The sequence below is a fragment of the Dermacentor andersoni genome, chromosome 3 (genome assembly GCF_023375885.2).
Source record: "Dermacentor andersoni chromosome 3, qqDerAnde1_hic_scaffold, whole genome shotgun sequence".
NCBI classification, from domain to species: Eukaryota; Metazoa; Arthropoda; class Arachnida; order Ixodida; family Ixodidae; genus Dermacentor; species Dermacentor andersoni.
In genome coordinates, this window is record NC_092816.1 from 53,749,282 (window position 1) to 53,774,249 (window position 24,968).

Sequence of the window (24,968 nt, forward strand, 5' to 3'; positions counted from 1 at the left end):
ATGTAATATCATTCATAATTGTCATCTTATTTGTGCTTATTTTCTCATGCACAGTTGTTTTTCGGACGTCCAATACACACAGTACCTTGGCAGCCTTTCTACAGCACCTGTCGAGGGATCAAATACATGAATAACTGCATTGCCATTGCCAAAGATGCTGCAAAAAAATTATGATCGCTACGCACTGTCAAGACAAGTAAAATATGTACTTTTTCATAAAAGAATGTATTCTTATGTCCTAAAGATTGTGCCAAAAATACCTGATATCAATGATTCCATGTTGTTTGTCTATTTATTAAGAAATAAAATATCACACGAACTTTAGAACTATATCAGTGCGAAACCAGCAAAGCAGTGCATGTCACTGATATGATAAATGTAAAGGCCGTGAAATAAATAAGTTGAGGACAAATATAGATTAGAAATTTGAAGTACAATGGAATACACAAATGCGAAGATAAAGATTGATAAAAAGCAAAAAGGTGTCACTGGAAACAAAGTTCACTGCATGTATTCACAAAATCTCGCAACAAGATATTTAAATATACGTATAAGCAACCAATAAATCTACGTATCTAAGCCGAAAAGCTGAATCATTTTCCATGTAAACACTTGAGCTGGACCCTCCAACAAGCTTGATATTAGGCTTGTTTAAGGTTTTGATATTAGGCTGACAAGCTCTTGTCCGCGCTTTTTTTCATTGACCGAAATACAGCATTCGGTACTCTGAACCATTCTATTCTTTTGTATAACCTACAGTGACCTACGGCATCACTGGTCCTTCATGGCTAGCTAACTAATCGGCCTCAAATTGTACATGGCAACGGTCAGCTTTCATCAGCTAACTTTATCAACTTTGGTGTTCCTAAACTATCGACCCGATGTGCTTACCAGTCACAAGTTCCTCTTGTATGCTGATGACACAACCATTTATTCATCTCACAAGTGATTGGCAGTAATGCAAGATCAGCGTAACACTCAACTTGACAATATCGACAGGTGGTGCTCACTAAAGCACCAAATTATCTTCGAAACAGTCCATCAAAAACATGTTTTCTTTCATAACCTTCAAACAACAATTCCGCCTACTACAGGTGTATCATTAAGTAATCATATCCTACCAATATCTGACAGCGTTACAATTTTGGGTGCCATTTTATACAAGCTGTATAATACGCATGGTTAGCTCACTTCTAAAATAAATTTCATATTGTACTCACTTTATCATCAAAACACGCAGCTATTTTCAACCTCATATCTCGTATTCTTCGCTCGTTGCATATAATTGTTACATACATTGCCGTTTATCATACTGTAAGCAGACGCTGCGCAGACACGGTGGTGCGCATGAGCACATCTCGATGGGCACTCGGCGTTCCTATCAACTAAGAATTTGTGCAGCTTCCACAGTGCTGCAACAAGCAAGCTATTTTACTCCTGAGCGCCAGCGTTACATCCATTGTTTATTTATTTATTTACACAATACTGCAGGCAGCAATGCTGCCCAAGCAGGAGAAGGATTACAAAAGATGCCTTAACATATTTTCAAATGAAACACGAGATGTGCATTCAACAATACGTTCTGCTAAATGATTCCATTCTTCGCTCGTAAGTGGAAAAAAATGATTTCTGAAAGATTTTAGTGCTTGCAAAGTATGACTGGACTACTTTAGAATGGAAAATGCGCGACAACCTTTGTAGAGCATGCGTAATATATGTGGCATCCGTTACAGGAAGTACCGCGGCGTAAAACACTTTCGTGTTACAATGTACTTGTTGCATGTGGCTAGTATTCGCCTGTCACGCAGGCGGAGGACAAAGCCGGTCCGCACCGCACAGCATGGTCTGACTGGATCGTATGAGCGCGAGGACTCACGCGGGCCCTGTCGGGCACAAAGCAAACGCTGCGCAATATGCACCACACCTGCATGTAGCTGCGGTCTGCTACGTAGCGCAGATACGGCAGGGTGCCCCGACAAGTCCACTGGCTCAGCGCTGTGCTGCTCGCTCATGACAACCGCGTTTGGCTTACGTTTGGCGCGTCGCAGGCACCAAAATCGGGGGCAGTGGCGTCTACATTAACATCCAAATTCAAACGTGAACTGCGCGCCATGGTGACATATAGACAGCGGTGTCTTGTGAGCACGCCCCGCTCTGTCGAAACCTTGGCAGTGAGAGGCATTGAAGGAGGAGCGGAAGCACCGCGAACTCCGCGTTTGATTGCCAATAAATCCACTTCTGGTGAAACGCATCGAAGTACTTTTCGTGAAAAAGTGTTTATTAAATAGCCTATTTTTACTTCCAATGCTTTTCTCCACTTCTGTAAAAATGTAAGTGGATCAGGGCCCGCTTAGGTGCCTCTGAATTCGTAAACTTTACGTAAAATTGGTAGAGTTCACATATACCCAAACAGCTTGTGACGAAAACTGAGAAAGTGTATTCGAATTAACAGAAAGCATTCACTTACCCCTTGGGTGGCCTCCTTGTCATTGATTTGGTTGATATGTTCATCATCAGGTCTGATTTCTTCTTGGAGTGTTATCGTATATTCATAGCCCAAAGGCATCTTCTAGCTGTACTGGAAAAACATGAGACATATTCACGCCGGGACATACCTAAAGGGTTCCTGAGCCTCCCCTAGGGCTCGCTGAAAAAACAATCAGCGGATAGCATACGTTTCTGTGAACACCCCAGCCAAGTTTTGAAGTTTTGCACGGCGCGTAGAGTTCACAAGCCGAGCGCGAAGTCGCCTTTCTCTCAAGCGCTCTCTTTTACAGCGATGGCTTTAGGGCCTCGTTACGCCGAAAATCCGGCGTTGGCCGTGCGCCGACCTCGAGCACAAACTTCCGTACATATTTAGGTATATTTATGCCATATCCCACGCCTTGCTGTATGACATGCGGCATGTGCGAGTTATATTGTCGCATCATTCTAGTACTAAAGTTGCTCATACCTGGTCTTACATTCTGACAACGTTATTCGTCGGAATTTTGAGAACGATAGTCAAGAAACCAATGTCGTAAGAACAAAAAACCGTCAGCGCATGCTTTTAAAGCGAAGCTTTCTTTGCTTCTTTCTGCGACTTTCCCGCTGCTGCAACACTGCTGCTGTGGTCTTGCATGCCGCCTTAACGCCGGCCACGTCAAGACGCAGATCAGACGCACGCCTTAAACTAACGCCGGCCGCGTTGGGACGTGGCTGAGGTGTGGCCTTGTCAGAAAATCATGAAACGCATACACCGTCGGCGTTCTGTTTCACGACAGACGTTTATGAGCTGTAACTTTCAAAATTCCGAGGAGTAACTTTGTAAAGAATGTAAGACAAGGTATGAGACACGTGGAGTGCCTGTGTGGTTGTGGTTCAGACTGATTATTCGCCTAGCGATGCCCGCGGCGTCGACAGCGGATTTTTCGGGACAATCGGCCGTTAGCGTACATGACAGGAGTGTGGCACTAAGACGACCCGAAAAGCTCGTGTCAACATTTACGGCGCATCGCCTGTGCACAATGCCCTCTGGACGCCGTACTAGGCGCGACGACCCACAAATGGAGTGCGGGAGCTGCCGCGCTTGTCTCCGTGCACATTACAGCAGCAAGGACAGCGAAGGGAGCAGGCGGAGAGAATGTTAGCGAGGAAATAGAGAAAAAGCAGGCAGTTCTGCGACGCGCAACGCTAGAACCCACAATGACGCCAAAGCGTGCACTCAACGCCGAGGAGACGAAGGCTCGCAGAAAGCGTCGAGCAGAGCAGCCAGGGTAACCTTGCATATCACATCACGACTGTCGTATGCGGTCAATATATCACCGCCAATCAACGCAAACAGCAGACAAAGCTTCGCTTACATCGATTCTCTCATTGCGTAGGATATGCATATTTTTACAGGGCCCCGAAACGTTACGGCTCTCCCGGCGAACTGCATAGGTTAAGAACAAAGAGGCTGCCCTCGCGTTTCTTGGTTGGCGTTAATTTCAATGAGGACGTGTTCTCTGTGACACGCCGCGACATCATGCACGAAAAAGTCGCAGTTTTGCCCAAAAGGCGAAGCAACAATTGCGATAGCAAATTAGTATACATAGCTATATTAAGCAAGGATAGTAGATTTATTGGCCGTATAAACTTGTAAACACTGGCTTACTAACTATAAGTTAACAAGCACGGCGTCAGATGTTTTTTTTTTTTTTAGTTTTCATGTCGCGTTACATTGGCAGTTTCATTTTATTTTCATTATTTCGCTTGAAAGTCGACCGTCCCGTTATAATCGTGGTCGCGTTACATTCGATTAAATACGGTATGTAACGCCAGCGAGGAATCGACAGAGTAGGAGATGATGGCCATGAATTTTCTGAGCTTTCTACAGTAACGGGGAGAGAATGTCAGCTGTTCAGCGTCGTGTCTTCCCATCCCCTTAAGGGGATGAGATAGGAATCTGCAAGCTAACGTTGGAACTCACCACAGTACTGAAAAGCTGAATCATTAGGGATGTAGACACTTGAGCTGGACCCTCCGACAGGCTCGATATTAGTCGTTCCATATCTTCTTTCGGCGCTTTTTCGACCGCTACCGCAGTAGCATCGGGGAGGGCTGAGCCGGCACCACGGTGTAAGATATACACTATACTCCGTTTCAGACATCAGGTGAAACGCTCTGCTAGCTACGCAAGAAGTTCGGTGACAAGAACGTATCACTACGCGCTTTGCGTGCGTGCCTCTCTGCGCGCCAAAGGCGTATGCTCGTGCGAGCTTGCACGTGAGGCAAAAACCAAAAAGAAACGCAATGAAAAAGAAATTGATGTAAAACAACGCATGAAATAACCGTATATGACAGTTTGTTTCTGAGGATTAAAACGTTTTTCGTACAACACTCAGCCTGTACAGAGAACAGTTCCGCACAATTACGATCAAGAATACAGCGTCGCACCCGAGCGTCTGGGAGGACCACGCATTGCGGCTGGCGGAGACACTTCTTCCGGCCAACGCGGCGTTTTCAATTTTTTTTTTACTTCAATAGCATTTTAAGGTTATGCTGCATCACGCCATTCGCTATCACCCAGGTGGCGTAATCACACATGACCAACGACCAGGGAAACGCTGAAGTCCCTCGTGCTTGGAAATGAAGTAATAAATCACGGAAAGAACCGATGCCGTTTCGACACTTTCCGTTTGCACTGGAGTAACATTTTGAACTGGCGATGCGCCTTGTTTCATCCGTCAAACGGTAGCCAGGTGTCCCTTGATACGGCTGCAAGTTTTGTTCCGGGCCAGACAATTTCTGAAGACGCCAAGTGGCCGCCACAAGCCGCCACAATGGTAACATGGACCGATTTGATGCGTACAAAACGAGCGATTTTCATTCGGCCGATTGCACCGGGTTCGAACGCCGTCCAGCTGACGCGTCGCGCAGGCGTTCGAGAACGCTCGACCACCTCGAGTACGCCTGTCCATCCTGCCGGGCGGGAGGCCATGGCCATATTTACCTGAACGTCGCGCCGCCGAACCGCCATCTTGCGCCGCTCCGACGGGGTGTACGTTCTCGGCGTCGCCCAACGCTTGGTTGGCGTTCTGCGTCGCCGCCGATTCTCGACCGATTTCTTCGGCTTTATCCAAGGTCAAATGTTCTCAGTGAGCCAAAAACTTGTTGGATATGGAGGTTGGCGATTCCATTATTTGATCTCGGATCCGGTCGTCGTACGTAGCATCGAATTTGGAAGCGAGCTATTTCTCCTTGAGGGCCGTGACGTGTTCCATGAAACGCTCACCCGGCAGTTGCTTGGGCTTCTGAACAGATGTCTCTGCGCCAGGAGTTTGCCGAGAATAACCGATTCAAGAGCTTCAGCAGCTCCTCGTACTTGCTCGTCGTGGCCGTTGCCTCCGTAGTCAACGTACTGGGCGTCTGGGCCGCATTTCGTCATCCCGTTGCAGCGGTAGTTGTCGGCTGTGCCTCAGCCTGTTCTGCCGCGTCGTATTTCATTTAGCCTTCCCTACCCAAAACGCTGATGAGAGCCGACGCTCGACACTCGTCCTCCCATCCGCTCCCGCCCGCCGCTTTAATATGTACCTCGAAATTTTTCTTCCATCTGTACCAAGGAATCAGAGGAGGGCCAGGTAAGTCGAGGACCAGAGGAAGGTTTAAAAAGACGCCATTCTGTAGCGTTGCAAGCAGAAGTCTACGGCTAGGGAATCCGAAGGAAGCAGGCAATAGGCGTCTCCGAAGATGACCCCAGACGAAGAAGGCCTAGGCCGACGCCAGCTGAAGCATTCGGAGAAGCTCCGAAGGTATGCGAGGAAAGAGTATAGGAGCGAAGTAGATAAGTAACATTGTCACTTATGGCATTTAAGACGGCAGGTTCTTCTAAATCCTCGTCGCCATTCTGTACCGTCGCACCCAAAGCCGGCCGACGGAGGGGCCTCGCGTCCGAGAGGACGACGCAATGAAGTTCGCGGAGACGCTTGTACCGGGTGAGAGAGCCTAGCCAACGTGGCGTTTATTCGACTTGCATAGCATTTCAAGGGCCTGTTCCGTCATGCCACTGGTTATCATACAAGTGGCGTGATCACACCTCATTGGTGGCCCTCAGGTGGCGTGATCACACCTCATTGGCCTATTGAGTTCATACAAACGCACCGACATGGAGGTCGTGGCTCCATCATGTGATCGCTGCAGATAATTGTAGCGAGTGATACTTATGACACCAGAGCGCAGCACGAGTCAAGCAAGAACATCAATTTCTAAGTGCGGACACAGCCACTGCAACATGCAACTCTAGCCTCCACAGCGTTGCACCTGATTGACGCGATGAAGTAGCAACAACGCGCGTCCACCGGCCCTGTGACGGCAGCGGATACCTATCGGCGGGACGACGCTTAATTATTGCCAAGAATCAAGCTCAAACCACCCAACGCCTACACAAACGCCCCAGAGTTGCAGTGCTTACCTTGAAATGCTCTCCTTGATGAAGCGTCGAGCCTACAGACAGGAGTAGAAGGGTTGGTTGCGGCAATGGGGGCTTGCCTCGAGGGCTTGTTCCACGCGCCCGTGCCAGTGCAAGATACGATCTACTAGATGTATATGTAGAGCCTAGATGTTAGCGATGATGATGATGATGAAGCTTAAATTAATGCCACAAACCAATGGGGTGATAGGCCACGAACCGGGTGGTACTACGATTGAAAAATGAAATAATTTAGTTAATAAATCAGTGATTAAATAAATAGTAAAAAAGGAAAATAAATGAATAATCGAAGACAATAAACCGATAGTAAATGAAATAAAGTAGTGTACAACGAGGTAGTCACCACTGCGTAGATAGGGATATAGTAAGGCAAACCTATTAATAAAATACATAAAGGATAGAAGCAAAAATGAGCAAGTAAAATTTCGAATAATAATATTATTAATATAGCTGTGAATTTGTGTTCTTACATTAAATTTTTTAAAGATTTATAGCTTACTCAATGAGAAATATATCAGTCATGACAAACTAGAAATATTAATAAGGTAATCTTGTGTCACAGAGGAAATTCTAACTGGCTCGGCAAGCGTTCCTGTGGCTGTGTCCTGATACCGCTGCTGCAAGTGAAGGTATAACAGTATTGCATAAAGGCCGTCCTAGATTTCGAAGGGGAAGTCATGAACATCGTTTTCGATGAGTAGAAAACCGCCGACATGATAACAAAAAGTGATCGATGGATTCCGGCTCATTGTAGAGGTAGCTTAAAGGGGATACTGCCAGACCACATCTGTGCCAGTAAAGATCAAGCGGTGGAATACGGCAACGCAGCCTTGTATATGATACTTTGAATTGCTAGTTAGAATACCATTGTCGGTTCCAAGAATAACTTGCATGCATAAAGTATGCATATGTTGTTAACGAGAGTTTTTTTTTTTTTGTCTTTGGTCAAAGAAAACTGCCTATATTTGGCTGCAGTGAAATGCGCAGTTGCCGGCAGCACAGATGTACTCCATTCTGGCGGACTGGCCAAGAACCGGGTAGAGCAATGTAGAAATAAGAAAAATATTTATAAATCATTGTAACAAGATTTGTGAATGGGTATATGCGAAATATTAGATATTAGCGCATGATTTTAATAGAAGGAAGGAATAAAAGAATAAAAAGAATACTGTTACGACTTTGCACCGGTGCCACCACTATTACGACTTTGAGGTGGTCCCGTAGCGCTCGTCACCCGTTTCGTGACAGAGCGTTGGTAGCGAAGACTCCGAGTCAGGCGTCGGTGAGAATAAGAAAAGGGACTTTATACACTATATACAGGTCATTATACAGGACATGAAGGGATCGGCACTGGGGCCGAGAGCTCACAGCAAACGCGACTGTTCCCGCACGGCGACGTCCGGCGAAAACGCGTGACACATCTCACTCCAGTCGAGAGCGGCACTCGCTCCCGGTGGGTCGGCGGATCCGGTTTTTTTCAGGCGGCCGCGTCGCGGCTTTATAGTCCCCGAGCACCATTGTCACTCAAACGGCCCAATACAAAGCCAGCACTCGACGGTCGTCCGAGAGGTCCAACCAGCGACCGCGCTGGCCACCCCGTTCAAAGTTGGCGGGCGCGGTGACCTCCAGGCAAGGGGAGGTACGGCGCAGGGCTGTCTGGCACTTGGCGACACGTTTGAACACGTTGCCCGCCGATGCTTCTCCTGAGGACACCGCTGCCTGACGGCTCAGCATCTTGACTTGTCAAGGGAGAATTAGGGCGCTGTGCCTTTCGGCGCAGCCCCGGGTTTGTCCAAAGAGCGCTCCCAGGATAAATTCTGCATCTTGCAGATTCGGAATCCGGGCTTGTGGTAATGGCACAACAGCATCCCCGCCCTCAGATAAGGCGCCGGGAGGACGAGCTGCCTCCACGTGGCTCGGATGCCAGGCGCGCACGTTCGTCAGGCTCGTCCAAGTTCACGTCCAGTGTCGAGACGCCAGGTAACTTCACGTGCCCAGGTCCGACTCGCCAAGACAGGAGCTCTGCTCACCGCGTTGTCGCCAGGGCACCTCGACCAGCTCCGCTCGGGTCGTTCCTAAGCCCTTGCTTCTCGCCACTGGTCCCGGTTGGTCGTTCTGCAGCTTGCAAAACCGACCGGCAAAAGGCAACACCCAACACGAACAAGTGCCCTCTGTCTCCCGTCATACACCAGACAGGGCCATAATCCAAATCAACCTAACTGAATTGCTATCCCCCTTTTTGCTCCCGCTGCAACAAGAGGCAGGTGTACGATCTAGTACACAAGGCTCAAACAACCATTTTTCAAATGAACAACACACCAAAATATCAGGAACAATTAATAATCAGCAATATTAATGACAAATAGAATGGTTCCCTTGGAATCACTTGGACCGAAAACATACTACTGAGGAAGCAAGTGAGGTCATTCATTTTTCCCGGTGATATTTACGCGGAATCAGAAGCTTATATTTGCGACCCTGCTTATCCGTGTAGCGGCGGTGCAATAAGCCAGATTCCTCGTAAAATGAAACCCTCTTTTTTTTCACTCCCCGTTTGACGCTCTTCCTCAGATCGGCTAGTGAACAGTCTTCCTCTTGCTCGCGAATCAGTTTCCCTTTCAACTGCAGCCTGCTCCTGCCAGCTGGCGGAAACCGGAGCGACTGTGGAGCCCGCGTCGCCTAACTGCGGCGTCGCGTCCATATCGCGGCTAGCACTGCACGTGTCACTCCCACTCACTTCCAGGACCCGCTCGCCTAGGCCAGCCTCCGAGCTCTGCCTCTCCCGTGCCTGCTCGCCATTCAAGTTACCTTGATCGTTCCGTGTGCCGCACCGCTGTTCGCTCATCGACGCAAAGTCAAGTTCCCTCGACAGCGGGCGTGCTTTGGATCGCGTGAGGGCCGTGTACGCCACGTCGGCAAAGAACGATTTGCCCTGGTCCTTCAGCAGCTGCTCCGAGCTATTTGAGAAGAGGTAGGGAAAGTGCTCCGGGAGGGCGGCAGACACAGCGGCTTCTGTGTTAAGTTTCCCAAACTCTCCTTCAACGATAACCGTTGCGATGGGTAAACAGACACTCTCCTGCCTCGGCCACTTGCGGTATCCTAGCGCATTCTCCCGTAAAATCACTCGAGGAGACGAAAGACGGGTGGACAACGTCCATAGTTGCTGCAGAGTCCCGAAGTGCTCGGCACTTCTTACCGTTTACCTTAATTCCCTGCACATAGGGCTCCAATAGTCGTATATTTTTGTGAGTTTCCTGTATTGCTGCAAAAGCAATTTTCTCCGGGCAGCTCGCAGCGATGTGCCCTTGCTTTTTGCAATTGTAGCAGGTTAACGGTTTCCGTTTTTCAAAAGAACGCGTCGTATCGTTTCGCTGTGTGGGACCATCGCTATCATTCTGAGATGCATTCTGTCCTTCCCTTACAGTTTCTTTGGTGAGGGACTCGTCTTCCCGAAACTCGCGACGCGTGATTTGCTTCCGTTCGTCGGGCTTCCCGGAAAACCCATCTCTCCTATCTGCTTTTTCTACGCGCACTGCCTTGCTGTGCAAGCGGCGGCGGGTGTAATACTCTTCCGCTAACTCTGCTGCCTTGTTTAGCTTAACCTCCTTTAGCCTATCTTGCAGCCATGGAGCCTGACATCCTCATCAATGCAACGGTAGAACTGCTCCAACGCGATGCATTCGACGATTTTGTCGCGGTCGTCGTAAACCTCTTCGCCCTTCAGCCATTCCACCAGGTCGGCTTTTAGACGAAACACGAAGTCAACATTCGACTCCTTGCCCTTTTTTGCATACCGGACTCTGCCGGAAAGCTTCGGGCGACAATTTGTACTTCCGCAGTAGCGCTTCCTTCACATCACTGTAGCTCTCAAACGCCTCTTTCGATAAGCAAGTTATTACGTCTGATGCCTCCCCAGGAAGCAAGGCTAACAGATTCTGTGCCCAGAGGGATCGCTCAATGCTATTCCGTTCGCACACGTGCTCAAATTTCACGAGGTATTCGGCAATATCTTCTCCGACGACAAAGGGTGGAAGTTGATCGCGTATTCTTGGAACGTTAGAAATGAGACTAGGCGCCGGCGCGCTATTTCGTGTCTCCAACTCTTTCATTTTAAGCTCGTGCTCACGACTCGCTCTCCTTTCCTCCTTTTCCTCCTCGCGACTTTCCTTCTCCTTTTCCCGACGTTCATTGATATCCGCCCAGGCCTCTTCGGCTTCCTCAGCCGTTACGTCCCCAGTCCTCATGACCTCAAGGATCGCATTCTTTCTGTTGGTCGAGCCCAACTCAATGCCCAACTCCTCACAAATTTGGAGAAGTTCCTTGACCTTGTACTTCTCCATCGTTCACACTGTCTTCCTGCTGTTTACCCTTTTTGAATATACCTGCCGTACGCTACTGTAATGCTACTAGTAAGACATATGCAAGTATTACACACACTGCCCTGTTTGCCCCCTCAGCATCCCCTGGTTTTCAATACACTCTCACTGGGCTTGAAACACACAAGGTTAACACAATGCAACACCAAATCCTTCCCTAAGCTACTATAACCTGTGTCAGAGAAAGTCTGGTGTTTGAGGTAAACTTCAGGCACTCACCGCGCCGAGGTAGCCGATGCCGGTCAATCCCGTAGCTGCCATCCACTGTTACGACTTTGCACCGGTGCCACCACTATTACGGCTTTGAGGTGGTCCTGTAGCGCTCGTCACCCGTTTCGTGACATAGCGTTGGTAGCGAAGACTCCGAGTCAGGCGTCGGTGAGAATAACAAAAGGGACTTTATACACTATATACAGGTCATTATACAGGACATGAAGGGATCGGCACTGGGGCCGAGAGCTCACAGCAAACGCGACTGTTCCCGCACGGCGACGTCCGGCGAAAACGCGTTACACATCTCGCTCCGGACAGGCCGCCATTGGAATATGAACCTGACAACGGTTAACGCTAGAACGTTATCTAGTGAGGCGAGTCTAGCAGTGCTATTGGAAGAATTAGAGGGCAGTAAATGGGATATAATAGGGCTCAGTGATGTTAGGAGGCCAAAAGAAGCATATACAGTGCTCAGAAGCGGGCACGTCCTGTGCTACCGGGGCTTAGCGGAGAGACGAGAACTAGGAGTCGGATTCCTGATTAATAAGATTATAGCTGGTAACATACAGGAATTCTATAGCATTAACGAGAGGGTGGCAAGTCTTGTTCTGAAACTTAATAAGAGGTACAAAATGAAGGTTGTACAGGTCTACGCTCCTACATCCAGTCATGATGACCAGGAAGTCGAAAGCTTCTATGAAGACGTGGAATCGGCGATGGGTAGAGTGAAAACAAAATACACTATACTAATGGGCGATTTCAATGCCAAAGTAGGCAAGAAGCAGGCTGGAGACAAGGCAGTGGGGGAATACGGCATAGGCACTAGGAATAGCAGGGGAGAGTTATTAGTAGAGTTTGCGGAACAGAATAATATGCGGATAATGAATACCTTCTTCCGCAAGCGGGATAGCCGAAAGTGGACGTGGAGGAGCCCGAACGGCGAGACTGGAAATGAAGTAGACCTCATACTCTGCGCTAACCCTGGCATCATACAAGATGTGGGCGTGCTCGGTAAGGTGCGCTGCAGTGACCACAGGATGGTAAGAACTCGAACTAGCCTAGACCTGAGGAGGGAACGGAAGAAACTGGTACATAAGAAGCCGATCAATGAGTTAGCGGTAAGAGGGAAAATAGAGGAATTCCAGATCAAGCTACAGAACAGGTATTCGGCTTTAACTCAGGAAGAAGACCTTAGTGTTGAAGCAATGAACGACAATCTTGTGGGCATCATTAAGGAGTGTGCAATAGAAGTCGGCGGTAACTCTGTTAGACAGGATACCAGGAAGCTGTCGCAGGAGACGAAAGATCTGATCAAGAAACGCCAATGTATGAAAGCCTCTAACCCTACAGCCAGAATAGAACTGGCAGAACTTTCGAAGTTAATCAACAAGCGTCAGACAGCTGACATAAGGAAGTATAATATGGATAGAATTGAACAAGCTCTCAGGAACGGAGGAAGCCTAAAAGCAGAGAAGAAGAAACTAGGAATTGGCAAGAATCAGATGTATGCGTTAAGAGACAAAGCCGGCAATATCATTACTAATATGGATGAGATAGTTCAGGTGGCTGAGGAGTTCTATAGAGATTTATACAGTACGAGTGGAACCCACGATGATAATGAAAGAGAGAATAGTCTAGAGGAATTCGAAATCCCACAAGTAACGCCGGAAGAAGTAAGGAAAGCCTTGGGAGCTATGCAAAGGGGGAAGGCAGCTGGGGAGGATCAGGTAACAGCAGATTTGTTGAAGGACGGTGGGCAGATTGTTCTAGAAAAACTGGCCACCCTGTATACACAATGCCTCATGACCTCGAGCGTACCGGAATCTTGGAAGAACGCAAACATAATCCTAATCCATAAGAAAGGGGACGCCAAAGACTTGAAAAATTATAGACCGATCAGCTTACTGTCCGTTGCCTACAAAGTATTTACTAAGGTAATTGCAAATAGAATCAGGAACACCTTAGACTTCCGTCAACCAAAGGACCAGGCAGGATTCCGTAAAGGCTACTCAACAATAGATCATATTCACACTATCAATCAGGTGATAGAGAAATGTGCGGAATATAACCAACCATTATATGTAGCTTTCATTGATTATGAGAAAGCGTTTGATTCAGTCGAAACCTCAGCAGTCATGGAGGCATTGCGGAATCAGGGTGTAGACGAGCCGTACGTAAAAATACTGAAAGAAATCTATAGCGGCTCCACAGCCACTGTAGTCCTCCATAAAGAAAGCAACAAAATCCCTATAAAGAAAGGCGTCAGGCAGGGAGATACGATCTCTCCAATGCTATTCACAGCATGTTTACAGGAGGTATTCAGAGACCTGGATTGGGAAGAATTGGGGATAAGAGTAAATGGAGAATACCTTAGTAACTTGCGCTTCGCTGATGATATTGCCTTGCTTAGTAACTCAGGGGACCAACTGCAATGCATGCTCACTGACCTGGAGAGGCAGAGCAGAAGGGTGGGACTAAAAATTAATCTGCAGAAAACTAAAGTAATGTTTAACAGTCTCGGAAGGGAACAGCAGTTTACGATTGGTACTGAAGCACTGGAAGTGGTAAGGGAATGCATCTACTTAGGACAGGTAGTGACTGCGGATCCGGATCATGAGGCTGAAATAATCAGAAGAATAAGAATGGGTTGGGGTGCGTTTGGCAGGCATTCTCAGATCATAAACAGCAGGGTGCCATTATCCCTCATGATAAAAGTTCATAACAGCTGTGTCTTACCAATACTCACGTACGGGGCAGAAACCTGGAGGCTTACGAAAAGGGCTCTACTTAAATTGAGGACGACGCAACGAGCTATGGAAAGAATAATGATGGGTGTAACATTAAGGGATAAGAAAAGAGCAGATTGGGTGAGGGAACAAACGCGCGTTAATGACATCTTAGTTGTAATCAAGAAAAAGAAATGGGCATGGGCAGGACATGTAATGAGGAGGGAAGATAACCGATGGTCATTAAGGGTTACGGAATGGGTTCTAAGGGAAGGGAAGCGTAGCAGAGGGCGGCAGAAAGTTAGGTGGGCGGATGAGATTAAGAACTTTGCAGGGACAACATGGCCACAATTAGTACACGACCGGGGTAGTTGGAGAAGTATGGGAGAGGCCTTTGACCTGCAGTGGGCGTAACCATGATGATGATGATGATGATTAAAAAAAATTAAATTATGGGGTTTAACGTGCCAAAACCACTTTCTGGTTATGAGGCACGCCGTAGTAGAGGACTCCGGAAATTTCGACCACCTGGGGATCTTTAACGTGCACCTAAATCTAAGTACACGGGTGTTTTCGCATTTCGCCTCCATCGAAATGTGGCCGCCATGGCCGGGATTCGATCCCGCGACCTCGTGCTCAGCAGCCTAACACCATAGCCACTGAGCAACTACGGCGGGTGATGATGATGATGATAATGATAACTCTTGTTTGAGGCCGCGCATCAAGTTCCTGACCTTCTTTTCTTCCGGCATGGACGGATCCATGCGTCGGAAAAGTCGGCACATATCTTCGACAATTATTGAGACGCTTTCGTTCGGCCTCGGTACTCTCGCCTGAACTGCAGATTCAGCTCGCTCCTTGCGATCGAGGCTGGCCTATGTGCCAATTAGCTGCCGTCGGAATTCATGCCATGGCGAAGGGGCCGCCTCACGGTTCTCAAACCACGTCCGCGCATAGTCCTCGAGGGCAAAGTAGGCGTTGCGTAGCTGCGCTCTGGAGTCCAGCCGTTGTATTTTGCGACACGCTCAAAGTGATCGAGCCAGTCCTTTACATCCTCGAAGGTGTCCCCATGGAAGGACGTGGGGATTCGCGGCTGGTTGAGGACGACCTCGGTCGGTGCGGTCGAGGAAGATGATGGAACCGACCTACTCATCTTTCTGACTTGGTTGAGTAGCGGTTCGTGCTCAGGTGGCAGTCCTTGAAGTCGGCGGCTTGTCCGCACGTGCACAGGAGTCAGCTCGACCGGACTTCCTACTGGGCTTGTAGACGGTGTTCAATCAGGGAGTGGTAGCATGTACCCCGCACCTCCACCAGAAAAATGTAACGTAGATCTTTCACATCTTTGCGGCAATATATATATATGTATATGTCATGTGACCTCGAAGAATGGTCCACTGGGAAGAATTTTTTTATACCGTATTTACTCGAATTAGGCAGACCTCGATTCTGAGCCGACACCCTAAAGTCCGAAGCCAAATATATATACCTCGAATGTAAGCCGAACAAAAAAAGCAAGGACAGCGTTCACAAAATGCAAACAGGATTTATTGAATCTGAACGTGCGGAGCTCATTCAACGTCGTCGTCGCTGCTAGACTCGTCGCTGTGTTCGTTGTCACTGTCCCCTTCAAACAGTGCACTATCTACGGTACCGCCAAGCGCGTTAGATATGCTGCACTTTTTAAAGGCGCGCACAATCGAAGGACCTGGGATGTCGTCCCACGCTGCAGCTACCCAGCCCGCCAGCTGCGATAGCGATGCACGTTTGGGGCGCCCCGGTGCCCTAGCTTTTGCTTGGATCACATCTGTAGTCACTGGAAAGGCAGCTGCTCTCTGCGTCCGAACAAAGTAGGCCAAAACTGTCTCCACTTCGTGGTGATGGTCTTTCTTTGGTCCGCTAAATATCATCCTCGTTGCGGCGCACGCAAGAAGCTGCTGTCGGTGTCCCATCCAATGACTTACGTTTTTCTTGTCGACGCCGAAGTCCCGCCCGGCTTGAAGGTTTGACGATGCTTCTGCGGCTATCGCAACTTTTCGCTTGAAAGCGGCACTGTAGTGGCATCTCCTGCTTCGCGCCATCGCGATAACACCACGCCGCACACCGATATGGCCGACACGAGCCAGGTCAAAATGACGACCTCGCTTGTGTACGGTTGGCTACTGGCACGGCTAGTAGCGGCTGCGATACTGACTTTTCTAGATGGCGCTAGCTATGCGCCATATTTAGCAGTTTCAATGAAAAACTGGCGCATTGTTTAAAATCCTCAAATCTAAGCCGACCCTAGAGTTTGGAATATGATTGTATAAAAAGAAAACTATCGGTCTACATTCGAATAAGTACGGCATATGCTTCACTATCACTAATACTGCTTCACCTTTCTGGTGAAACTGCAGCCTTTTTTTTTTTCTTTCTTTACTGCGACTCCGAGTATAAGCGCTGGTGTGCACGACTGTTATTCATTACGATTCAGAATGAAACCGGCTTGGTCCCAATTCGGTTGCTGAGTCAATTATATATATTTATGACCTCTTCGCGGCGATGTTTCCGTTCCTAATAAATGTTGTAAATTATATTGCGTCCTAGAAAGGGAAAAAATAATGAGGCGCGCATAGCCTTCACGTGGATTTCAACTGCTGTTGGCAAGACCATATGGTGGCCAAAGGGTCACTGCAGATTTTTTTCAGGGCAAGAAAAGCATGCAAAGCAATTTAAAGCGGGGTTAACATAGAGCAACATATTCATTCTCCAGGCATAGGTTACCCATACCATTAGAAATAGTCAAGTTGGCTACCTCCTTCTCTTGAATAAAATGAACTTCGTCGTGTCAGTATGTATTTAAATATATTCTGTATGTGCAAGGTGTTCGCAGTGGAAACGAACCGTCCTCAACGCATGGGGACTGCTTCGTCCCCCCTCCCTAGCTGCGTGTAGGGCAAGAGGCGGGCACCCCAGCTCGGTGGAATAGTTTTCAATCAATCGCAGTGGAAATTGAACAAAAATGTCTGTGGTGCTTCTAATGCGCTTGTCCTCCTATCGTCGCACGTATGCGCACACTTGCGACTAAGCTTTTAGTCACACACAATAAAATTTTATCTGAAGAGGTAGAGGCAACTCAAAATAAATGTCAAATATGGGTAACTCTGGTAACGACACTTTAGGTGGGGGGAGTTGACGACGGCATCACTCGGGAAGGCACTGCTGCGTCCCCCCCCCCCCCCCCCCCCCCCCCCCCCCCCCGCCGTGGTCACCGCCTGTGGTGTGGATGAGCATGAATGTGTTTAATTATTAGTATGAATGTGCACTTAGGAGCAATTGAGCCCCTGTCAGGCCAAATGGCCTTTAGCTCTTGTTTCCTCTTTCTGTAATGAAGAAAGGAAATAAACTTCAAACTTGCAACTTCCAACTTTAAGCTACAACATGGTGATCACATTCTTGGCAATCTTTCTGGACAGCTCCTCAGGGAGTCCAGTAGCCGTAACTACAACCAGAGTTGCCTTCCGGTAGCTGCCGCCCTGGCACAGTACGACACGCTCTTGTAATGTCATCCGGATCCTCATGTTCGGTAAATCTGGAAAGAGAATTTTTTTTATTCGAGTGTTTATTCTAGGGTGGTGGCTTGGGGTAGTTCACGATAAAAAACGACGTACAGCGCGAAAGACAAGGAGTGCAAGAGACGACATACACAGCGCAGTGTATGTAGTCTCTCGCAGTCCTTGTCCTCTACGCTGTACGTAGTTTTTTTATCGTGTTTTTATCATTAGGGTTGCCAACAACTTATCCTAGAAGGAAATGGATCAACAGTATAGACATTCTTTTTCGGCGTAAGGAGACTCCGTTGAAGGGTCCATTGACCATCTCTTGGGCTTGCTGTGAAAACACAGACCCAATAGCTGACATCAATCATGAAGGGTGTTTTGCGCGTCTTCCTACTGTTACTGCGTGAAGTAAATGAGAATCTGCTTGCGATATTATAATAATTACGTGCAACAATAATTACAGCCCATGCTCGGCCTCAAGGGTGAATGAGCAAGCAGCACGGCCTTAAAAAATGATAGAATGGTCCTTTGTACAAGTCTAAAAAATTGCAGTTAGTTACAGCGCGCAAGTACGACTACGAATAAAAAAAGAGCAAGTCTTCGAAAGTGTCTATCGCACGGCCGTCATCAACTTAGTTCCTAGTGTCGCTAGCGAGTTCTATGGCAATGCAAATGCAATGAATATTAAGTGCAAGACGTGGCACCGTTAACATTTATGGTGAAATTAGGAGCGTTCCCAATAATTGTTGGGTCCTGATTTGTTTGGATGTTAAGAAGTCTTGTAGAATGTCTCCCCTGTATCTTCGGTGGACTAAACATGAAGCCTTGCTTACAGTTGATTAAAATTAGGGGCAAGTTATGGACCAGGTATAGACGAAGTTTCAAGCATGTGGAATAATTAGAGCCTCAGCAGTAGTAAATTATGTATGCAAGGGCTCTGGAGCATTCATGATCTAGAGCACCACTGCAGTGCTCTGTGCCCAAGACCATGGAGGCTCTGGATTATACCCACATTATGAGTTCCGATCGCTGCTATGCAGGCGCAGTTGGTCATGCGTGTCTCTTGGTGCAGAATGTCAAACTCTACTATGCAGTGGTATCATATATCGGGAATTCTATGGAATCACAGATATTGAGATACGGGGAATCTCTTACCTGTGTTTATGCCTTGAGCACCGTGACCGATCTCTGCCTCGTTCGCGAATGCCTGGGCCGCTAGGGTCATGTCATTCACCAGCAAGATGAGATTGGAATCGTCGATCCTCTCTGCCTGAACCTGCAGTGAGAATATTTCTTTCAGTTTTTCTGCTGTCTTACAACAAGGTACCATGAGTAAATGCACACCTTACCAAGATTTAGCATACGTGAGCATATTAAAGAATATAATGAAATAACAAAAGTTGTGGCTATTTCATTTCTGAACTAAATTTGGCGGTCGCGGAAGGAGGAGGAACTTTATTATTGGAGAAACCGTTGCGCGGTTTATTCCTGGGTGGTTCCCTGTGACAGGGCTCCACTGGCGGTCGCGGCTCGCCGGGCCTGATCGAGGGTCGCCAGTTGGCTTCCCAGGTCCAGTTCGGAGAGTCTCGCCTCCCAAGACCACGTAGTGTGTGTGTGTGTGTGTTGTGACTCGTGGCGAAATTGCGTCGACCGGACGGTCGGTGCATTCGTGTGTGATGTGCGCGAGTGTCGCTGTGTGGTTGCTACACCAGGGAGATGTTCGGGACGTATAACTGTCTGGGGAGATTGCGTGTAGACGAGACAAGTGTGGGTAGGTGTTGACTTGTCGTTAATAACTCGTGGGTCGCTCGTCGGTCTGTCGGGGGCTGAAGAACGGTGTGGTCTGCCGCTCGGCTAGTGAGACGGCGAGCTGCGCAGTTCGCCTCTTCGTTGCCCCGCAGGCCTTCGTGCCCGGGGCACCAGACATCTTATCTAATTGGCTGACAAGAGGCGAGGAGCATGCTCAAGTGGAGAGGGAGGCGATGGGGCTGAGTCACTGCACTGAAAATCGATAACCGGCTGAAGAGGATGCTGCCGGCGTCTGCGATTGGTCCGCTTTCCCTTACTTAGCTTGCAGTGCCTGGTCGAAAATCGCGGCGGCATGCAACGGAAGCTTAAGAATGCACTAAAACGGATCCTCAGCAAAGAAGAGTTGGCAGAACGAGGTCGTAAATGGGCCGAAAGTGCTCGAAAACGTTATACAGCCACGCAAACAGAATTATTATACGCAAATAAACCCAGGATCTTCGGCAAGTGCGAGCAGCGAGTGCCTGAGCGATCGGCAGCAGCCATTTTTTATTCCTTTCGGAACGGGGCAGCCTGCGGCTATTCAGAAGAAAATTCAGTTTTGTTGGGCTTATTAATGCATCTTGAGCGCGGGCACGTCACTTTGACGCGATGAGTATTGGCGGCCTTTTGACGCCGCGTGACAGGCAGTGGAAGTGCGTGCAACCCGAAAACTATTGGCCAATAGCCAAGGGCTAATGGCAAAAAGGCGCCAAATCAGAAATAACTTTTTCTTTTGCTCGGTCAAATCATGCATAATCAGCGTGTACACATCATATCATATGGGAAGCTATCGCGGTTTTCGTGACGTCGCGTGACAGACAGGCGAAGTGAGGGTGGTTCAAAAAAGTTTTTAACCAATCCCGGAGGACCGATTGCAGAATTGGAACAGAAACGTTTGGTATAGTTTTACATAATAGCGCCCCAGCTATTTTATTATAATCTCGGGTGCTCTTCTGAGGCCTAATTTCGCCGGTTACACGTGTCCTACTGGAGCAGTACTCTAAAAAAAAACAATCTATTACCACGACGAGAAAAGCACCCCGCAATGATAGCACCGCCCCGCGACTTCTGCAACACACCACGCCCGTGCGAGGAGAATCACGGAACGCCACCGAGGAGTCCGTCCGTCCGGCCTGTCCAGCGAGCCGCACCAGAGTTTTTTAAAAGTACATTCTTTCATGCGAGTAGAAGGTTAAAAAATTCATCTGCGGTTACGTGTTTCCATTTCACGAGATATTGGCTGGCGAAAAAAATCTGTCTCGTGCGGCACTTTGCAAACGGAGCGAAGCGTGGCGCGACTGCCTCGCTAATCGTGATGCGTGGGCGGGATTCACAGCGGCCGCCGCAGACGGACCTCCGCTAATGCAACGCTTCGTCCATGCAGGCGACGCGCTCTGCTCTGGCGCCATCTCGCAGCCATCGTCGCCACAAAGCACGCGTCATGCAGGGCACTATGCTTTTCTCCTCACGCTTTCGCAATACCCTCCCCTCCCCCCGCTTTCGTCCTCGCGATCTCTTCACTATCGCCACATTTCATTTCACGTTGCACTCCGCATTGCTCTTTGATCCTTCGCTGTTGTGCTCGTTCGCTCGGTTAGGCCGACACTCGCGCTACGAGGCCATACAGAATCAGGGCTATACATACCGGGCTAATTGTGGGAGCAGCATTCATTGACCGAACTACAGCATTTGGTACTCTGAACAATTCTATTCCTTTGTGTGAACTATAGAGACCTACGGCATCACTGGTCCTTTTGGCTAGCTAACTAATCGGTCTCAAGTTGTACATGGCAACGGTCAGCTTTCATCAGCTAACTTTATCAACTTTGGTGTTCCTCAAGGTTGCATTATGAGGTCCCTTACTGTTTCTGTCCTTCATAAACAATCTACCCGACGCGCCTACCAGTCGCACGTTCCTCTTGTAGGCCGATGACACAACCGTTTATTCATCTCACTAGTGATTTACAGTAATGCAAGATCAGCGTAACGCTGAACTTGGCAATATCGACAGCTGGTGCTCACTAAAGCACCAAATTATCTTCGAATCAGTCCATCAAAATCATGTTTTGTTTCATAACCTTCAAACAACAATTCCGCCTACTACAGGTGTATCATTAAGTAATCATATCCTACCAATACATGACAGCGTTACAATTTTGGGTGCCATTTTAGAAAAGCTAATAAATACGCATGGTTACCTCGCTTCTAAAATAAATTTCATTTTTTACTCACTTTATCATCAAAACACGCAGCGATTTTCAACCTCATATTCTTCGCTCGTTGCATATCATTGTTACATACATTGCCATTTATCATACTGTAAGCAGACGCTGCGCAGACGAGGTGGCGCGGATGAGCACATCTCGATGGACACTCGGCGTTCCAATCAACTAAGAATTTGTGCAGCTTCCACAGTGCTGCAACAAGCCAGCTATATTACTCCTGAGCGCCAGCGTTACATCCATTGTTTATTTATTTATTTACACAATACTGCAGGCAGCAGTGCTGCCCAAGCAGGAGCGGGATTACAAAAGATGCTTTTTCAATATATTTTCTTGTGAAACATGATATATGCATTCAACAATACATTCTGGTAAATGAGTCCATTCTTCACTCGTAAGTGGAAAAAATGATTTCTGAAAGATTTTAGTGCTTGCAAAGTATGACTGGACTACTTTAGAATGAAAAATACGCGACGACCTTTATAGAGCATGGGTAAAATATGTGGCATCCGTTACAGAAAGTACCGCGGCATAAAACACTTTCGTGTTACAATGCACTTGTTGTATGTGGCTACTATTCGCCAGTCACGCAGGCGGAGGACAAAGCCGGTCCGCACCACGCAGCATGGTCAGACTGGATCGTATGAGCGCGAGAACGTACACGGCCCTGTCGGGCACAAAGCAAGCGCTGCGCAATATGCACTACATGTGCGTGTAGCTGCGGTCTGCTACGTAGCGCAGATACGGCAGGGTACCCCGGCGAGTCCACTGGCTCAGCGCTGTGCTGCTCGCTCATGACAACCGCATTTGGCTTAGGTTTGACGCGTCGCAGGCACCAAAATCGGGGGCAGTGGCGTCTACAATAACATCCAAAATCGCATGTGAACTGCGCGCCACGTTGACATGCAGAAGGCGGTGCCTTGTGAGCACGCCCCGCTCTGTCGTAACCTTGGCAGTGAAAGGCATTGAAGGAGGAGCGGAAGCACCGCGAACGCCGCGTTTGATTGCCAATAAATCCACTTCTAGTGAAACGCATCGAAGTACTTTTCGTGAAAAAGTGTTTATTAAATAGCTTATTTTAAGTTCGAATGCTTTTCTCCACTTCGATAAACATGTAAGTGGGTCAGGGCCCGCTTAGGTGCCTCCGAATTCGTAAACGTTACGTAAAATTGACGACATATACACTAACAGCTTGTGACAAAAACCAAAGGAAGTGTATTTGAATTAACAGAAAGCAATCACTTACGCCCTTGCCGTGGACTGCGTTATTCACTTGGTTGACTTTGTCTGGGGTTGCTGTCAAGACCCGCAGCACGGTCGCGCGGAATGTTATGCCGAGGGTCATGAGTGCTGAAAAACATGGTGAGACATATTCAAGCCGGGACATACCTAAATAGCAATGAAGCATGCCTGATCTTAATGAAATGGGCAAGACGAGACGCTGTATAAGTAATATTCGCAATCTGGGCATATACGCAATGCGGTTGAAATAAACAGTGACATACGATTAACACTTATGGCGTGAAAGTCGCACCAGTCAGTAGGGATTACTGCTCTCAATATAATCGAGGGTCATGAGTGCTGAAAAACATGGTGAGACATATTCAAGCCGGGACATACCTAAATAGCAATGAAGCATGCCTGATCTTAATGAAATGGGCAAGACGAGACGCTGTATAAGTAATATTCGCAATCTGGGCATATACGCAATGCGGTTGAAATAAACAGTGACATACGATTAACACTTATGGCGTGAAAGTCGCACCAGTCAGTAGGGATTACTGCTCTCAATATAATGGTAGAACAAAATGCTTGCTTGTATAACACGTAAGGCACGCAGGAAGTGCACGCAGAAAAAGGAACATGCGCAGTGAGTACAGTGTGCGGGATCCACCACGATAACCACCCAGACGAAAATGGGAGGTCTTTGTGCGTTTTTCCTACGTGTTTTGTTTATTGAGCGACACTGACTATCGGTAAATTACTCGAGGCAGGTGAAAAGCTTTGAAGACCTTACAGGTATTTCACCTGGCGGGAAAACGTTGGCTGGCAGAGAAGAAAATGAACGGCGGAATACGCCTTTCTGAGTTTCAAGCCTGAACCGCAGCGCAGGTACGTCTGTACGGCGTCACCGATTTCGAAGCATTTTCGCACGTTTAACATTTTCTGCAGAGAAAGCGCTGAAAACCCTCAATTTTCAGCCACCTGGTGCTTTAAAAGTGGAAGCTTTATCAATCGGTAACCTCATAAGCGGTTCCTAACTGACGCTGTCGATACCTATGACGTCACTGACAGTGACGTCATAGGTATCATGGGCCCGGTGTGGCATCGTATAGGTATCGTGGGCCCACGCGCGTAATCGAAGCAACAACCAGCTCCGTGGCGCAGCAGCAGAATGCCACGGTGACTGAGCCCCCAGAGGCGGCCGGGTGAAAGCGGGATAAACGAGGCCGCGACGCGTAGACGCCGACAGCGGTTGCGTGACGCGACGTGTGGCCGGTGTACGTGGTACACTTTTAGTTGTGTGTCGCCGAAGGGCAACTCGAGCTGCCGGGCGACAGGAAAACGACAGGCCGCGCCCGCCCCTCCAGCCGCCAGGCTACACCCGTTACATGCAGCGGGTATCCTGTGTCGGAGCGCCTCCCGCGTGCAGGCGTCTCCCGCACGCAGTATTAAGAGGCAACAGGGGGCTGAAAAAAGAAACGGTTCGGGACAGGAGAGACGCTGGTCACGCTGTTGTTACACGGTTCCTTCAGTTACACCGCATCACAAAGTCGCAATTGGCTGCCTAGCATTTCGTTGCCGATGCGCAGCTCGTCTCTTCTCTGACCGATGAGCAAAGCGTGAGCTCGACGAGCATTTCTCTCCCTCCCTCTCTCTCTCACTCTCTTTTCAAAATCAATGTGCATCTTAACTTTGTCACCACAAATTCAATTAGGCAGAAACTTTCTTTCGTTATTTGTGTGAAATGAGAAAACATTGGCATCTATTTCGCTTCCGGTCTCGACCAACAACGATCGAAGTATCATAATTCGTGAATCAAGCATCCGTTTTCATCTAAAGAGCGACACCGTATCATACGCTAGCTTGTAGTGCTAAACAGTCTCATTGTGTGCTGCCCACAAATATTAGTTTATTATTATTTATAATGCTAACTA

The 24,968-nt window shown here is 48.1% G+C and overlaps 3 protein-coding genes across 4 annotated transcripts in view; 1 reads left to right on the forward strand and 2 right to left on the reverse strand.

Annotated features, from left to right (window-relative positions):
- LOC126520836 (uncharacterized) overlaps positions 1-6,518 on the reverse strand; it is a 180,371-nt gene extending 173,853 nt beyond the window's left edge. The window contains exons 1-2 of one of the 2 annotated variants that reach the window (XM_072287155.1): positions 6,326-6,518; positions 2,468-2,578 (exon numbers count right to left, since the gene is read on the reverse strand). In XM_072287155.1, the coding sequence (XP_072143256.1) occupies positions 2,468-2,566 (99 nt within the window). In that variant the 5' untranslated portion in view covers positions 2,567-2,578; positions 6,326-6,518. Of the gene's footprint in view, positions 1-2,467; positions 2,579-6,325 lie in introns of those variants that run through there. The other variant, XR_008609252.2, reaches the window with a different exon arrangement.
- LOC126520831 (uncharacterized) overlaps positions 1-24,968 on the forward strand; it is a 450,097-nt gene that overhangs the window by 179,430 nt on the left and 245,699 nt on the right. The gene's annotated exons all lie outside the window — the stretch shown is intronic.
- On the reverse strand, positions 17,659-23,155 carry LOC129387801 (uncharacterized). The gene is made up of 3 exons (XM_055077373.1): positions 23,057-23,155; positions 18,956-19,076; positions 17,659-17,832 (listed from the first exon to the last, which is right to left on the reverse strand). The coding sequence occupies exons 1-3, from the start codon at positions 23,153-23,155 to the stop codon at positions 17,675-17,677; spliced, it is 378 nt and encodes a 125-aa protein (XP_054933348.1). The 3' UTR covers positions 17,659-17,674.

Coding starts and splice junctions, on each gene's coding strand:
- LOC129387801 (XM_055077373.1), bottom strand. CDS start 23,155: ATGACCCTCGGCATAACATTCCGCGCGACCGTGCTGCGGGTCTTGACA. Junction 19,077..23,056: donor ACGCAGTCCACGGCAAGGGC/GTAAGTGATTGC, acceptor TTCTCACTGCAG/GTTCAGGCAGAGAGGATCGA. Junction 17,833..18,955: donor TGCTCAAGGCATAAACACAG/GTAAGAGATTCC, acceptor TTCTCTTTCCAG/ATTTACCGAACATGAGGATC.